General features: G+C 42.1%; 1 protein-coding gene across 1 annotated transcript in view; it reads left to right on the top strand.

Annotated features, from left to right (window-relative positions):
• LOC144114656 (uncharacterized) overlaps positions 1-16047 on the top strand; it is a 62642-nt gene extending 46595 nt beyond the window's left edge. Inside the window, exons 17-18 of the mRNA XM_077648536.1 lie at positions 136-249; positions 5306-16047. Coding sequence (XP_077504662.1) covers positions 136-249; positions 5306-5564 — 373 coding nt within the window. The 3' untranslated portion in view covers positions 5565-16047. The remainder of the gene's footprint in view (positions 1-135; positions 250-5305) is intronic.
• Positions 16048-17864: the final 1817 nt, after the last annotated feature.

Here is a 17864-nt window from a genome sequence, read left to right as displayed (position 1 = left end):
TGTTCTTAATTGGTAAGACTGGGACATCTTCAGAATCCTCTTTGATAGCCCATGCTGGCTGTTAAATAATTTGTCCATGCAACTGTGTAACTATGAAACTGTTTGTCACTTAGAAACCATTTGCGATATTTGCAGGTTCTCTAAAGGTACCAGCACGCATGAGGACCAGATGACGCAACCTTCCAGCCGGATCTGTCCGAAGGGGCCTAATGCCAGTCTTCTTAAGGGGCCTAATGATGGCAACCTCTTGTGAGTGATGTGCACAGGATCTACACTGTTCTGCATTGCACTGTAGTGCACCATGAGACACCTAGAATCCATTGCATTACCACTGCCTACTCTATATGCAATGTACTTTCAAGCCATAAAAGAAAAACAAATACAGAACGTTAGCTATTGGTAGCTAGTTGTTGGTAGCTTCACATACACAGTGCTATGCTTAGGGCTTGTAACTTTCTGTGGTGAAAAATTTCAAATTCTGCGGATGCAGAATAAACAATCTGTAAAATTCCACAAATTCAGAATTAAGAATGTGTTAAATTTTGTGGGAATTGAAGGCGCATCAAAGAAACATGCAAGTTTATTTTCTGAGCTGCTAATATTTTTGTGTTCTTGTTTTGAAGGTAATGTTTTCCTAGTCACATTTTGGGTTGATGCTGATGATGCGTACAAAGGCTAATTGTTTAGTGCTAGCAAAGCAGGTGCTCAAAAAAACTCTGTTGAAACCATCTATATTTTCATTTCAGTTATCGCAGGTCATATACGTGGATAGATATGGAATATAGACAGGTGTTAAAAATTATTGATGGCAGCAATATAGACAAATGTCATTGTTCAGGAACTTGCGGCACAACTTTATTAACATAGCAACCTAGAACTGGTCATGGGCTTCAAGACTTGTTTGACATGACGTTAACATTTCGTGTGCTAATTATTATTTAGTTGATGAAAAACATCGAAATTTTTATAATTCTTTAAGGAGCGTTTCGTTGCACAGAAAATTCCCAACATCCGAGATGCTTAATTATGCACTTTCTGTGAAGACCTCATATCGCATATTACTACATCACGACTCAGCATAGGTTTCAAGGTCTCATTTATACTTCTTTAGCTTATTGCTGATATAAAAAGTTGTTATGCGAACAAATCAGCACATTTTAGGCATTTTAAAGCACTCATGCTTGCAAAATAGAAGAAAATGCGTACTTACTGGCGCTGAAAGGGTTGTATAGAAGATTTTGCACATTTCAGAACTTTTTTACAGTGTGTTGATTTGTGGACATTGTGCCTTGTAGATACCGACACTGTGTTTGCAAACATAGGGGGCGCTCACAGACTGGAGTTGGCTGGGGGTGTGAAGTAGGGTTAGCACCCATAGGCATACATGTAAACAAAAGTTTTCAAAACAGTTTTCTAATTTCACAGTGAACCTGCGATGTTGTCCCTCCATGAAGAATAACCAAATGCATCCTAGAACAGATTGTGAAAATATGATTTGCCATTTCAAAGGTAGTGTATTTTTAAAACACCGTGCGTTCACATGGTATTCCCCTTTGACTGAGGGTATGGGGCGGGAGCGCAACCCGTAGAAACTCCTGTAGCAAAACTTTCCAAAGTAATTTTCTCATCTCGCAGATTACCCATGGAGGCAGCCATTCGTTAACTGTTGACAAGTGCTTTGAAGAAAAGTGTGACTAGGTATGCCATGTCATTTCGAAGCTATCCCTTCAGAATGCCACAATGAATGCGTGTTGTGAAACCGTACTTGCCGCAGAGGCGCTGCTGGGTGTTTCTCCGAATCACACAAGCTTCTCGTGTAGTCCAACATGCTGCCTCGTGCGCTACATTTCTTCACAAATACAGTGAAACCTCGATAATTTGAACTCGGATAGTTCGAAGTCCCGGTTAATTCGAAGAATTTCTGCAGTCCCGTAATTTCTCATTTAAATTTCACCGAGCAATTCGAAGCGGCAGTTCGCACCAGTCCTGTTAATTCACAGATCAGAGGTACTGTGTTAGGATGTCCAATCTTGATTTCACCGCAAGCCGATGAAGCAACGGCCCTTTGGAGTTATGAGGTGGCGCTGCAGAGTAATGCCGATTATTAATCCCGATGCTTGATATGCGAAGCTCCCCAGTCCCTGTGCTTTCAGCACAAAAAGCAATCGGTACGGCTTGCGGACCGCTGGAGAATGCACCTGCAGAGAAGACATGCTTCACTGAGATGCAGGCGTGGATGCCTGTTTCAAAGCAACATGCTCTTGGCGCTTCGTCGAGGCATGGCCGGACTGGAGGGAGTAGTGCGCATGCTCGTCACTCCTCTCCAGCACTAGCGGAGGCGCTGCACCGTAGCAATCATGGCCTAATGGTCTGGGCGTCTGCCTCGGCTGCGGAAGGTGGTTGGTTCGAAACCCACCGTCAGACACCCACCGGTAAAAATGGGTACAAGCCACCCCCGGCCTGGCGCCCGGCTTCTTCAGGGGTGTGCTTGGAGGAGGCTCCGCAAATCCCGCTGTGCGAAGGGCAAACCCAGTTTCGAACAACTCAACCTGCAAAGGTGGTTCGTGTTTCACTCCCAAGTGAAGAGTTCGACTCAAGGCTCGTACTCTCTAACCAGCGTCAAGTTCAACACTAAGGTCCTTCGTCAGAAGTGATTCAGAGCATTACTGCGGTCATGGGCTAATCCGGCTTTTTGGCTGTCCGACTTTGTGAGACCACTTGGCAACTGCGGCGAAGCACCTCCCACTCCTAACAGCATCAGTGCGTGTGCCGTGATGCGATCATTCTTGCTGCATGCCCGCGATGGGTTGGCTGTGTGCAATGCCAGCCTGTGCTGTTTCTTTAGTAGTGTGCTGTGGCTTAAGGGTGTGCGTTGACTCGTGTTTGGAGTCAACTTTCTTTTTGGCCAGCACGGGCTACGTACTGGACGGTAGACTTTTACATGGCAATATACGGGGATCGCAAAGTTTGCCCAGTAAAAGTAACAAGCTCCCACAATGAAATTTTTTACCTGGACCCATTATTTTTCTGCGGTCGGTTAATTCGAAAACCCGGTTATTTCAAATATTTTTGGAGGTTTCAGTGACTTCGAATTAATGAGGTTTTACTGTTCTGCTGTTCAAATTAGACACATTTGATTGGTTTACATTCGAGCTAGTCCTCAAACAGAATGATAAACGAGCTGCGCAAAGTAGCAGATGACCAACACCATGCTTACACACGTAGGTGGCATGCGGGTGCCGGAGCCAGATTCTTCTGGGGAGTCGTCTGCGCAGGCCATCTGCTACAGTGCATGGTTGTTTTTCGTTAGCTTGCCATGGCGTTTGATAACTGCTTTTCCATGTGTAATGCTGTCAAGGCTGTCTAATTTGAACAGCAGTATTTGCAAGGAAATGTAGCACATGCGGCAGCATGTCTACCTACATGAGAAGCTCACGTGATTCGTGGAAACACCCAGTGGATAAGAGCGCCTTTTATGTGTATGTCTGGATTCACAACACACACATTCATCGTGGCAGTTTGAAGTGATAGCTTCGAAATGACATGGCATTCACACTCTTCAAAGCACTTGCCAACAGTTAACGAATGGCTGCTTCCATAGTTCCTCTGCGAGATGAGAAAAAATATTTGGGAAAGTATTGCTTAGAATAGATTTTTTTCATGGATCGCGCTCCCGCCCCGTACCTTCAGCCGGAGGATACTCCCACGCACATGTATCGCTGTGTTTTAAAAATTCCACAGTTGTTGTACTTTGTCTCCGGGAATTTAGTGAGTTACTGTAATTAGTAAGCTATAATTAAGACCCCTAATTTTCCACAATGGAAAATTTTAAAAGTCTGCCGATTTATTACGAAAAATTTGCAATATTTCATGGAAGCATAACATATAAAATAAATATATCTTTACGTTTGAAATATGCATTGCATACTCCAAATATACCTTCCTTAAAATATAATGTGGCTGTTGCAATTCAGCGCAGGGTAGTTCCTGATATTCTTTTCACTTAAAGATTGGCACTTGTTTGATGCAATGCCCCCCAGCGACAGAATTATCTCTCTGATGATGCCCCAGTACATAGTCCTGCACTTGCTATTGTGATTGTGCCTGCAAGTGGACACAGCCCTGCAAAAGTCGGGCACCCGTCTGCTGTTCGCTTTCATTCCTGGATGGCGCGTGGAAAAGACGTGCCGCCGCGGAAAGTGCTGATGCACTGTCAAGCTGCTGCTAAGAGCTGCGGCCGTTCTTCACCACGGTCAGCGAGCATGCTCCTTTTGCTCGAAACGCCGCTGAGAGAGCTGCAATATGGTAGCGCACGAGCATAGTCACGTGGTATTTTTTCATATTTTGTGGGCTTTCTTGAGATGCCGAAAGAAAAGACCCTGTAGGAGATTACAATAAACTAGATCGGTTGTTTCTAAACCTGCTCTACAACCTAACGTAACGCTCTTGGCACTGAAATCAATATTTGAAAATTTGCATAATTCATTTTAGTTAATTAACTAATTAAGCGGAATATAAAAAATATTCTGAGGAGTGCCACATGATGCCAAACAGTGTATTTCAGCGGGCTGCGGTTTATCGCTTTTTTTAAACCCTTGGTTCAAGTTACGTGAAACACCCTGTATATATCGAACTTTTTCATGATCGCCTTTGAGTTCGATGTGTCTGAGATTGACTGTATTAACATTCTTTTCGAAAGACGCCAGTATCTTGACCCTTCCCATCTAACGGTGTAAATGCATTGTCACCAGAGCCACTGCGCTTTACACGTTAGCTTGCAGATGGGGGCGCAGGCATGTCAGGGCATCAGCAGAACTTTGTTCTTTACCAGATTCTAGCTTTCAGGAGAGTTCAAATAACGGAATTCATTAAATTCCTATTGTTCCCACTGACTTCTGCAACAACATAAAAAATATAGAATGTGGCTGCGCCGCCGCGGTGGCTGAGTGGTTATGGCGCTCGGCTGCCGGCCCGAAAGATGCGGGTTCGATCCCGACCGCGGCGGTCGAATTTCGATGGAGGCGAAATTCTAGAGACCCATGTACTGTGCGATGTCAGTGCCTGTTAAAGAACCCCAGGTGGTCGAAATTTCCGGAGACCTTCACTACGGCGTCCCTCATAGCCTGAGTCGCTTTGGGACGTTAAACCCCCATAAACCATAAACCATAGAATGTGGCTGCTAACACACAATTCTGCAGGAAATGCTCAAATCCCATTGGAACACCAGGGCCTCTAGTCATAATGAGTAGTTTCTCTTTTTAGGCCCAATCCAAGGGCACATTGGGTTCTTTTGTCTTTTGTGTAGGCGTGAATACGTGCAATGGCAAGGTCCGGACCCTGACAACCGACGAGGCCCAGATCCAAGCTTGCGCCGAGGCCCAGATCCAAAGAATCTTACCAGCAAAGAGGGCTGCACCAAAGCCCGGGGTCCACAGGCGTCAAGCCTGTTTCGCCGGGGGCCTCTCAAGGATATCACCTTCCGCTCCTTTTTGCGGGGATCCTCTATGTCCTCTGGTGGTAGCGACTCTCCTCAGGGCTCCAAGTCCTCCTCCTCCCAACAGTGATTGGGACAAAATCATACTTAGGCCCAACTTTCAGTGGTAGCTAACTTGAAAGTGTAGCTAACACCTATCACTCTCTGTGAGTGGAAACAGTACTCTAGATTTGAACTGTTTCTTTGTTATGTTTGTCATCTATTTTCACAAGAATATGACTCTCACTGGTCTTGTACTAGTCTCGCAAGAGATTAGTGTCTGAAAAAAAAAAAAAAAGGTTTTGTAAACATCTGAAACTGGCCAGCATAGCTGCAACTTCAACTGATGGGAGAACGAAAGTCTAAAATCAAATCTATATGCAGAGTTACTTTTAATGTAGCACAATTTTGTTCTGCTTGTTTAAGTAACTTTGTAAAAATTGGGAGTGTTTGCTGTGAATTTGCTAGTGATGTCTGAGTTCAGTTCAAGCATTTTGTATAGTTCTTCATTCTTGCAACAAGGTATCTGTCTATGTATAGACAACCAAAATTCTTGTGCAGGCATCTTAGTGCTACCACATAAAGTTGTCACTAAGTATGGGGCCTGCATAGATGCCTACTTGGTACACATGGTCACTGAAACCTTGTTTGAGCTCAGAGTGCGAAATGATAAAGAAAAGGCAAAGGTGTATACACACCACATACAGGATCTTGCTGCACAGGTCCTCAGCCACTTAATGCAGGCACTATCTTCATGCAATCCAAGCCTGGCTCTTAGCCTGCTTGTGATAAGTTCAGTGCAGCTGGTGTAGCTCATTTCACTGCCTTTGACTAGCATGCTGTTTAAGTTTTTTCATAATTTCAAAGTATATTGAAAAATTAAGAACCATTAAAGATATCAGAAGCAGTCATCTTTATTTCCACTCAAGTGCTGCTCTGTATCACAGAGTTCAGCAAGTGCAGTCACATCATCTGTATGAGGTGTTGCATAATGAAATAGTTGTACCTGTTATCTCCTGCCTCCACAGTTTATGCCACTTTTGTCATGAGTGCAATGTTATCAGCATAGATAGCTACGGTAATATTGCCTTTATGCTGCAAAAGTTGTTAAGGGTTATGCAGCCTGTTTTAACACAGCTAGGATGTCTAATACTGTGTTTGGCAACTTTATGCGATTGCTGCATCCCAGCTTGCCACAATGTGGACACCAGCACCTGCTTTGCGTATGTGCTATCTGAAAACAGATGCAGTGCAGGCTGATGTTAAGGTTGACGTGACTGGTAGTTTTAAGAGCACTCATAGCAGAGCTTGAGCTGCATTAATAAGCCAAAAAATAATATTCAGCACTTCCAGAAATAGTTCAGCCACTGTGTACTTATTGCAGAAACATGTTTCAGTGCCTCATGATGTCTGCAAATGTGTACTCCACGTCATAAAAGACACATCATAAACAGACAGCCACATCAGATTACAAATTAATACTGTCCACCCAGAAGGCAACTGTCCAATAAAATGTTATACTATACAACAAGAGATTCCAAGGCTGCCAGCATAGCAAATGGTAAAATGACTTAGCCATGGTGGCAGGAAATGTGGAAAGTGGTGAGAATGTGCAGTTATAATGAAACATTGCCCAAAGGTTCCAAGATAGTTGTGGTCAAGGTTACGTATTTATTTATAGCACAGCTCAAATGCCCCCGTTAGGGGTGTTACATGAGAGAATATTCAGTACATTATATTGTAACTAAGTAGCAGCAGGCTTCCCTTTTCTAGCAAAATGTGATGTCAGAAGAAGCATAATTCAGCCACACATCGAATTTTCCCAGCTTTTTAACTAAGGCCAAGTACACGGCAATATTCTGGCTCCTTTAGAAGTTCTCATAATGCCTTGTATAGAGTCGGTGGCGATGGGGCCCGAGCCCAAGCAGGTGGCCACCGATGGGAGAAGAGGAGCAGCCACTCAAAGCATAGTCTAGAGGTGAGGGAGAGTTTATTTGAAAGGGCGAGAATATAACTAGACACGCAGGCAAGAACATGGAATAAGCTAGATTTGGGTGGCATAGGAACATGAAACTGAAACTAATGATACAGCACCTTGCTTGCTAAGCAAGCAAAGCCAGATTAGTACATATTTGCTTTCTTTTTCCTGACAAACATTTCTGTGGTAGTCCAGGCTTTAAAAGTTTCTTACAAGGCCAATTGCTGACCTTGTTGCTACATCTAAAGTGTGCTTATCTTATCCTGCAAGCATGAGTAGGAGCGTTTATACAACAAAAAAGTATAGACGATCAATGCAATTCATGGGGCAGGGTATGTGTTAGCATTACTGTCTCCTCCAGACAGAGAAACTGCAGCTGCTGATGAGTTCAGACTGTGCAAACAGGTAGTGTGATCAAGTGCCCACCACGCGTTGCCTCTCCCACTCTGTCCCCCCAGTCCTCCCAAAGCAAAGGGGAGTTTCCTTCCTCTACTTTGCCACCTGCCAAGTGAGGCTACAAACGGACAGACTGACATTTTTTCGACATGGGGGTTCTAATGCCAACGCATTAGAATAAAGGGCCACATGACAGACCAAGTCACGGTTTCTTACAGACCTCGCATTATGTAACATCATACGACAGGTTTGCAAGGGCAGCCTGTAGGCGGCACAGCAGAAAATTACTTGTACATTTTCGATACCCAGTTGTGTTTGTGAGCCACTGTCATTTTTCCAGAGCTAAAGATACTGAGCCTGAAAGCAAGTTACCTTTTCATTTTCTGAAAATTCAGGTGTCTGCACAAGCGTTAAGAACATGGAAGCCATGGAAAAAGCTTAATTACTTGGCAGTCTAAGCATGCAACCACTTAATGAAGGGTGTACTCTGCACTCACCTGCACAATCTACACAGTGCACCCCTGAATGTCAGGCTGCACCTCGAGACAGCTAAGAAGTTTAGCTTTATTGTGGCTATTGTATTCCAAAGACTTTTGCAGGTACTCTGTGTGAGCATTTTCACTGAAGGCAGTAGCTTGCACTGTGGAGGCTTAAAAAGGTTTTTTCCCAGCTTTTGTGGTCATCCTGTTACTGGACTACTACAGCAGCACAGTGCAGCTACTCAGATTATTTCTTTGCACTGGTGCAGTGATTCTCAGTGCTGTGGGACAGTGGTAGGGATATTGCCTGCAAGATCTTTTTTTTTTTTTTCTGGGGGTATGGGGAGGGCGTTTACACACTTATTGCATTTCTGAGGAATTGTAAAAAGGTCATGCTGACTTGCTTTTGTTCAAATGCCATCTGAAACAACAAGATTTAATTGGTGGGTGGTGCTTATGTTTGGCAGAACCCTTAGATAGAAAGTAGAAGCCAGTCTGCTCCACTCTTGTGTCATTCGCTCTTTTGGTGTGCCATTTGAGTTTTGCCTGCATACAGATCGCACGTAGCCTGTCATGTGGCCAGTAGGCTTGTGAACTGTTCCATTATGTGAGCACAGCTCGAAGAGCTCTTAACAAGTGAAAGTATTGAAAACTTGCACAGCGCTATTAGCCCATTTCCTACTGCTGGCAGTTCTTTTCTACTAGTTCTAACTGTGTGCAAGTGGGAATGGGCCAGTAATCTATTTCAGGCTAGTAAACCCCAGCTGAGCACTGTTTGGCTTTTGAAGTGTTGCCTTCATTTTAAAATGCATTACCAACACTTTCCACTTTGCTATATTGTTACACTTCAGAGCTGATAGTTTGCCAAAGGAAAAAAATCTGCTCAAGCTCTTTTTGGCACAGTAATTTGGAGCAAGTTAAGTTTGCCTATACCACGCAAGCAAAGTGGCAAATGCTAAGCTCGAGTTTTCCTGTGCGACTCATAACAGCTTATGCAATCTTTGGCTGCCCATGTAAGTGAAAGAAAGGGCTAAAGAAACTACAATGCTCAAGCTCCTTTTGAGTGAGTGCAGAAATAATTTTTATTAAATGGCTCCGTCCCATGCTTATTCAGTGCATTTTTTTTTCACCCACAACTTGAGTAATTTGCTATGGTGCTGGTATAATGGCAGGTATACTTTGTATCCTTCATCCAAGGTTAGGCTTGCATTTGGCTTAGTAAGAGTAATAACCACTATTTTAATTGAACAAGCTCCCAGATTTTTTATTTTTTTTTGAAAAGTTGTTAGTTCACGGGACTCTTTATCTTTAGAAGTGTGTCAAGTACAGTTAACACATTAATAGTATAGCATCATTGGACACCAAAAGTGCCCTGTCCTGCAGCACAAATCGTGCATGATCTGTAATGTGCTTAGCCCAAGTGCTTAAGCAGATAGTTTATAAAAGTTGTATGGCATTGAGGTCTGGCAGCAAGTGGGTACTATTATACAGTATGTTTGAGCTGAGTTTTGGAAGTCATAGAACCAAAATAAGTGCACTCTAGGGCTGCTTCTATATGGCATGGGAAGACATATAGTACTGAAACCTTTTTTTCTGTGTTGAAAAAGAAAAAACTGCTCCAAACATTTGTATTAAGCAGCATGATACCAAAAAGCAGTGGTGCTCTGTCACCTGTTGTAAAATCGGAAATCTTTTTATGTACAGTCATCGACAAAAGTATGTGATTTGCAGGTTTGCAGGAAAAAATTTTTTTCTACATAAACAAAAACATGCAGGCATGAAAGGAAATGCATGCTCCATCCGCTGGAACAAATGCCAACTGACTGGCTGGTGAGGCAGCGCAATAATAAATTCCTTTCCGCAAATCCGCATCCCTTTTAGCTTTTGTCCATGACTGTACACTGCTCGGGGCAGACTCCTTTTTGTTGTGAAGGCATCTGTCGGTTGACGGTTACCCACTGAATGCAAGCTTATGTCTATGGTGTTAGCTAGAAGCTCAAAACACAACAGTTCACCACAGGCGTGAAGCTTGAGCAGTAGGAAAATACCCTTGGGCAAGTTCAGTAAGTGTGTGTGTATGTGCTTTTCCCGTCCAGAAAACATGTACATAACAAAACAATTTCTTCTTTTTATTATGTTTAAATTTTTCTAAGGAAACTAGCTACAACCTGACATCACAGTTTCATTTCTGAGACTGTCACACATGCATTTAAATTCATTAATTGTGCTCATCTGTTGTTCCACTTCATGTCTCACACATTAGGTGTATAATGGTGTTCCTGTATCATATGGCACCTGGAACAGAAGTTGAGGTACTAAGCTTGGCATCCATTCAGAGAAAAATGCTCACTGGTACTAGATGTCACTGGCACAAACTACAACTGGATATTTAAACGTAAACTGTAACTAGTTGGCAGACTCAGTTAAGGAAGCTTTCTTATTAGCATTCAGAAAAAAAAATGCAAGGGACAAGTGAATGGCAAAAACACTGCAAGCACAGATGCTGCCATACAAGTTTCTAAAGAACTTCTGGGTGTTGAATGGTTATGTGAAGATAATATAGTTTATAACACACTTTGCCACTTATCCTGTGTGTTTTGGATCCATGTCTAGCTTCTTGAACTGAGAGAGAAAGGTTAAATTTGAGAAAGATAATTAGTCTATGGTTCCTTAACAATATTTAGTGTGTGTGGTATAACTCTCGACATACCTGTATCCCAGCTTACAAATAAACGAGAAATCCCCCATGGCTGAGGTCGCTCTGGGCCATGTTATAATGTGCGAAGAGCTGTTGCATTGTTTTCATGTGTTTTTGCAGCTTTTACAATGAAGGTAGCACAATTTGTCACATGCTGTTTGTGGCTTTGCTTTGAAGGTGTGAACAGTTATTAGTATGTGGAGTAAAAGTGCATTTCTGGTTAATGATTTAGTCTCTGCAGTTTTTGCTTGGTTGGTATTTCAAAGCAAGTGCAGCAAAAAGAATATATAATGCAGGACATAGAAGTGAAATGGCCACAGCTTAAGCAAGGTAGTGAACATGTGTACCAAGTGGCTGCATGAAGGTGAGCGATTGAGTCAAGCATGTTTGACACAATCTCCAAAACCACAATACAGGGCACTCTGTGCGCACTGTTGTCACGTGCACATAAGATGAAACTATAACTATTTTTTCATTGTGTGTATGCCTGAAAGCAGTGTTTCGTCCACATCATGTGTTACAATCTGTGAAGCAAACAGCCTAAAACATGATGAGAAAGATAAGATGTGAGTGAACAAGCATTGCTTGCACCTCATTGCATTATGTACTTTGTTTTCCTGCATTGCCATCAGGGACTGGGCGAAATTGGGCCTTGGCCTTTGTGTGAAAGAAAAGCGCGCTCTCTGAATGTGGCAACTCTCATACATCTTTCACTCTTTTTTTTGTTCCACTTGCCCTGAGAACCGTCATTGTCATGTGTGAAAAAACCTGTTGTACATACAAGCAGCAGCAGCAGCAGATATCTATTTTAGAAATCATTGCTGTCACAGAGTAACTGCCATTTTGTAGTGTGTGGTTGTCTGTGAAGTTGGTTTTGTGTGCCTGGCAGATACCCTTTACTGAACATAGGCCTGTACACAGTCCACTCCAGAGCGTAAGAACTATAGCCCCACACACATACAGACACACATATATATATATAAAGACATGATATAATGCACTGCTGGTCAATCTTAGTTGCACCAATGGCTACAGGTCTCTTCATTGGCAGGCTAAACCCTTCTGAAAACAGCCTACTTACATTTATTCCAGAAATGACTTGCCAACTGGCAAAGCACAGTCTGTTATTTGCTTCCACATGTGCCACTGTTTGAGCGTTTGATGGCTATGGTTTCTATTGATTTTACAGGCGTGAGCCAAGTTTTTCTAATTGTCAATGCTTTTCGATAAAATATTTACTGTCTAATGTGGCTGAACTGAAAGAAAAGAATGAGACAAATTGTCAAGATAAGTTTTGCAGTCATGTTAGTGTGTATAGCCTGAATGAAGGCTGTGTACTACTTTTGTTCTTTGAAGACTAAATAGTTAATACGTTGACATATGTTTTATGGTTAGCGAGCGAGTCCAAAATGCATAATTCATCTAGCACAGATGCCTCTGACACTTTGTTCAGGTACCTATTGACAGCATGCTGAAGTAAACCACATTGGAAGTTGTTCACGCTTTAGCACGGCAGCAGTGTTTTCATGGCAGGTTAGTCCCTTTGGCACCGTTGTATATTAGGAAGCAGCTAAGAATTATTTCTGCACGCTGATGGAGGTTGCAGCCATTGCCTAAAATGGCTACATTCATGCAACTCAACAACATAGAAAGTGCATGATGCATTTTATGGGTTGGTGCTGCTATTTTTGAGCTTAATGTTCAGTGTCCACACAGGAAAAGCATTAGCACTACCACTAGTGTATAAGTGGTGGCAGTTCATTTGTATAGCAGTGCTTTACAGAGGCAAGCTGTGAGAATAATGATGAACAAACTTTGCCAAATTTTTAAGCAGCAGGGGTTTGCTTCTGGTGGCTTGTTTCACAGCACTGGTGTTTCATATCTTTTGAAGGTGAAAAGAACTCTTCTTCTCATCCCTCCAGAAGTTGGGAGTTTCATGGATGCTACGACAGCCTCACTACATGGCTTAGAAGCAAACCCATTGGGCTCTTTACTTTTGGCAAAGGCTGTAAATCACTTTTGTAAGAGGTATGCACACACTGGGATCGCACATGTTACCTTACACAGTTGAAGGTTATAAAGGGTTGATGTTTCAATCATTTCGTCCATGGTAACCTTTGTTGAAATTCCTTGACGTCCCATGGAAGTGGTTGCAAAAATATTTAAGCCAGGCCAGTTTGGGACTGAAGCTTTGTCCATTTTGTGTACTAAACTTAGGTTGGTGGCTAATGTCATTCGTCCATTTTTGAAACAAATGCTCATTGATAGGTCCACAGCTGCTGGTCTCATGAAATGTTCTATGTTTGGATATTTTGATCTCATGTCCAATATTTATATTAAAGTAACATGTGTGGCTGATAATGGGAGGTTGTGGGATGGTACGTTAAAATGTTTAACAGGTGCATACATTAGAGGAAAGTTTTACATAACCATATTTTTCACCCCACACTTACTTTGACACAATATGGAATAGAATACCAGATATTAAGCGCAAACTGTTGGCTGTGATTTTGTAACATTAGTTTGTGCTTTATTCTTGAACATCTGGTCTTCTAGAAATCAACATTTAAAGGGCTCCAGATTTCAGAGCTTCAAGATGCGAGCTACACTGCCTGGCTTGATGCCAAGATATCTTATGATGCCCACCAGCACAATGCACGGGTATCTACGTGTGCACTCCTATCTTTCCTCAATTATCAGCATTAACCATTATTTTGTTGCATGACCCGCTACTGCAAGACATCATGGGGTTCTCTGTTGTGGCTCTTATCTTCAAACTCTGTATCTGCTGCTAATAACTGCAACATGAAACATTCCAATAGGTGTTTTATCAAATAATGCTTTACTGCTAAGTGCGGGCCTGTACTTTCATTTTTGTTCCCAGTTGATCACACACAGGAATATCATGTAGCATTTTCATCAGAGTGGCGTTTTTCACAGTCTATACTTCTGTAACCTAGTTCGTGGCATTATTTTCTCTTTTCTCTCCCTAAGTGTTGTGTATGTGCATTTATTCAGAGAATGGCACCACCAACACTGCGAAAAGGCAGAAAGCCACACAAGGAAAATATATTGCCATGCACATTTGAGAGTTCCGAGGACAGGCCACTGAGGCTTCATTTGCATGAAAAAGTACTTATCAAAATGTTAGCAGACTTAACACCAGTAACAGTAGACTTGGCTAATACACATGGAATCTGACAGATAGGAAAGAAAGCTCAATTTTAGTTGTTTTGGGAAATGTGATGAATTAGGCATTAAATGATTTCAGAAATGTGCACTGTTACTAGCTAGGCCAAAGGGCTGCACTGTAATGTAATGTAAGCACATCATTGCTGCTATCCCTTACCATTCAGTGAGCACAAAGGGACAGTAACCGCTTGTGTGCAGCAAGGGCTTGCTGCTTGTTAGAAGCAGTGGCTGATGGATTCACTTTGCTGGCCAGTCGTAAATATGGTCTCCGTCCTGCTTCTCGAAGTGGCTGACTGATGTGTGTGTGTAAACTTTAGTCAGTGTCAAGAATGTACGCATTGTGCTTGTGTGAGTCTCGGGGGCAACACAGCAGAGCTACTGAGATGCTTAGCTATGCTTGTGAGTGCTAGCATAACATCAGATTTGTACAGTTAATGACTTTGAAGCCAGAATGCCCTGCGAAGCTCGGACTTACTTTGTAAATGCTAGGGTAGAATGGACTTCAGTGCCATTTCTTGTCAGCTAAATGCATTAAATCATTGTGCTGACAGCTCCACTATAGCTTAGAATCATGACAGAGCTTAGAGCTTGTCCAGTGTGAATGGCAGATGTCAAGGTGCTGCTTGTTTAAATTATGAGAAAGTTGTTCAAAGCTGCTGGCAAAGCTTAAAATTGTGCTGTGTTTCCTGTGGCATAGTACAGTAGAACCTCATTACAGTAGCTCATTTGTAGTAAAATGCAGATACAAAAAAAGGTTGTTATGCAGGATTTAGGCTTTTATGTTCGCTTACATGAGTTTATTGATAAGTGAAAGGAGAAGATTAGGCCAAAATATGTGCAGCTTTTTGTGAGTAATACACAAATGACAACCTTGCTAGTGAACAGATGACTATTTTCAAACGTAGTTAGCAGGACAGTAATAGGAAAGCGACCTTGGAAGTATCATTTTCAAAGGAATTAACTGTGCAGAATGACAGATATTGAAAGCAGAGTTGCACAAAATTTTTTCAGGTGGCAGAAATAAGCCTGCAATTCAGACTTTCTGTGAAGCTCTCGTGCTACAAAATATTTGTTTCCAATTAGGTGCAGAGAATTTTTTAGGGGTGAATGGTATTACTGTATTGAGGTTGTACTGTATTGCAGACACTAATCTTGTAATGTCATACTCTATCATTCTAGGCAGATCACAACCACTTTTTTAACTGGTATATATGCATTTAGTCTGCCAGCTGTGTCTTGAGTATTCAATATTACATATTCCACTAGTTTCCCTGGTCATCTGGCTGCAGTCCTGTTAATTCCACTAATCATATATATTCTCTGCCTTCCTTTTCCTTTTTTTTTAATTTTTAATTGGCAGTGCAAAATGTTCCATTTTCACAGTGTCGTCTGTGACTGCACTGGTGAATTCTTGCAGATAAATAAAGGCAGTTTGTATACACCTAGTGACAAGGAATATAGGTGTAGCAATCAGACTAGAGATATGAACACGGCCAGCATTCATAATTAAGGCCTTATCTCATGCAGTCCAAACCTTTATGTTGCCAAAACAAGGCTAAGCTTTGTCTAGAGTTTCATGTGTATGGAAAAGTACAAAAAGATGAAAACCCGTCTTCCTCCGCCCTATGAATGCCTTTTCGTGTCCCACAAAACAGGATCCCCAGGTAGTACAATGACAAATTTGCCAAATTTTTAAGCCTATAATCCGTTTTTCTGCACTGTCACCCTTCTATAAGGAAAGGCAAGACATTGTCTGATGCGTAGCCTAAGAAGTGTGTTGGCACTTGTTCTGTGCTGTGGTTCCTTTTAGAATAAATGCTGTCCTGCCCGATGTGTGTGTTCCTTTATTGCTGCCCCATGTATATTCTGGGTCACATTCTATCATGGCAGTTGTTATACTTAACTTTCTACCAACACAAAAATAATATTTCTTGCATCCTGAAACATGTTTAAGAAAGTTGTGCCCTGGATACACTGGAAAAAAGCAAGTGACAATTCTACCATGGCTAGTAAAATATATTGCATTGAGCATGGCATACTTACAGATCTTGTCGCACTATTTCTCATAGAACCTCTTTGGTAAGAATCTACAAGAAATTCTTTCACTGTCATGTGATCCCATTCCTTTTGTAGATGCCAACTGCATTGTGCCAGTCTTTATACTACTATTCTTTCTATGCACAGTTGTTCGGAGGCTTGAGAACATTGTAAAAAAATCTAGAATATTTTCATTTCTCTCCAAAAACAATAGAATGAACAAACCCTTCAGACATGTTTTTAGTTTAAGTTTGCAGTTAATGCTGCACATCTTGACGAACCCATGCAGCATCTTTGCCGGTATTGGCAAAAAGTAGTGGCACACCTTATTTGTACTGCACCGAATGACCTCGTATTGCTGATGCCATACCACATTTGTGTGATGTGCTAATGGCAAATGCTACGTTACCCTAGTGATTTCTTGAATAAATGTGTTCAAAAATCCAAACCAAACAGGCATCAGTGGTGCTTTTCAGTTAGAATTTGAGGCCTCAAGTGATCAGCCCTTAACAGCGTCTGCCGATACTGCAGCTATGCGAGGTGTGTAAACAAAAGCTGAATTTAGTAATAACAAATGTGATGCAAATACAGTAGCAACGACAAATAGAGATAACTGCATATAATGTGTACATTTGAAATAAGGTATCATTTAAAGCGTGTAGAGCCATCTGCCTATTCCATTCTTACACCTACTTGCAAAAAAATGGGCTGCATGCAAACTTTTTATTTGTTGTTCGGCTACATATTAGCTTGCATTGCAGAAGCAGCATGTATAGTGCAACACAGGTAGTGCTTTTTTGCGTGTGATCTTGGCACGCCACGAAAACTGCATAGACGAAGAGTAACATTGCCCTGAAGGACACAAAATAGTATGACTTGGCTAGAAATACTCTACTGTCGGCCGAAGTGTTACTTCATTTTGTTTCCTGCAGTATGTGGCCTACAAATTGGGCATGCAACACAATTTAGGAATTTCACAGAAGAAAATGTACAGGCCTCCTGCAAGGCTCTGCAGGTGGTTTCATTTATAATTGGATTCACTCATGCTTAGAATTCTGCCATGACCACTTTGTCAACAAAACGAAAATGGTGGAGGTGAAATATGAATTCAAATGACACAGGCCTCTCCCCGCAAGATTTTCAACTCTCAGGCCTATATGGATCGCATTCCCATTGGTTAGTAGGTGAATGCAGGACTTTTTGGTCACCGACACCTCATGCTGACAATATACAAACAGCAGAAAGCCCCTCATACAGCCTCTGAAAGAAATAAATTTTTAAAGCAACTGTGTAAAACTGTGTAAAACTTCTTCAACGTGGCCACTGGTGTGCACATTGAAGCCAGAAATGCACTGGAGCAAAAAAAAGCAGGCAAGTGTGATACAACACTGCTAATTCTTTCCAGCGTAACCCTTGGGAAGCATACGTGCTGTAGATGCTACCACATGGTACTGAAGGCATTTGCGACAACTCTGCATAGCTCAATAAGTCAAAATATGGTAGGGCTCAGTACCCCTACCATATGCTAGCCGCCCCAGTTGGCCCACTTGGTAGAGCGACTGCTCCGGTGAAGCGGTGGTCCCGGGTTCGAACCCTGGACCAGGACGCATT

The sequence above is a fragment of the Amblyomma americanum genome, chromosome 1 (assembly GCF_052857255.1).
Source record: "Amblyomma americanum isolate KBUSLIRL-KWMA chromosome 1, ASM5285725v1, whole genome shotgun sequence".
Taxonomy (NCBI): domain Eukaryota; kingdom Metazoa; phylum Arthropoda; class Arachnida; order Ixodida; family Ixodidae; genus Amblyomma; species Amblyomma americanum.
This window is presented reverse-complemented; position numbering and strand designations above follow the sequence as displayed.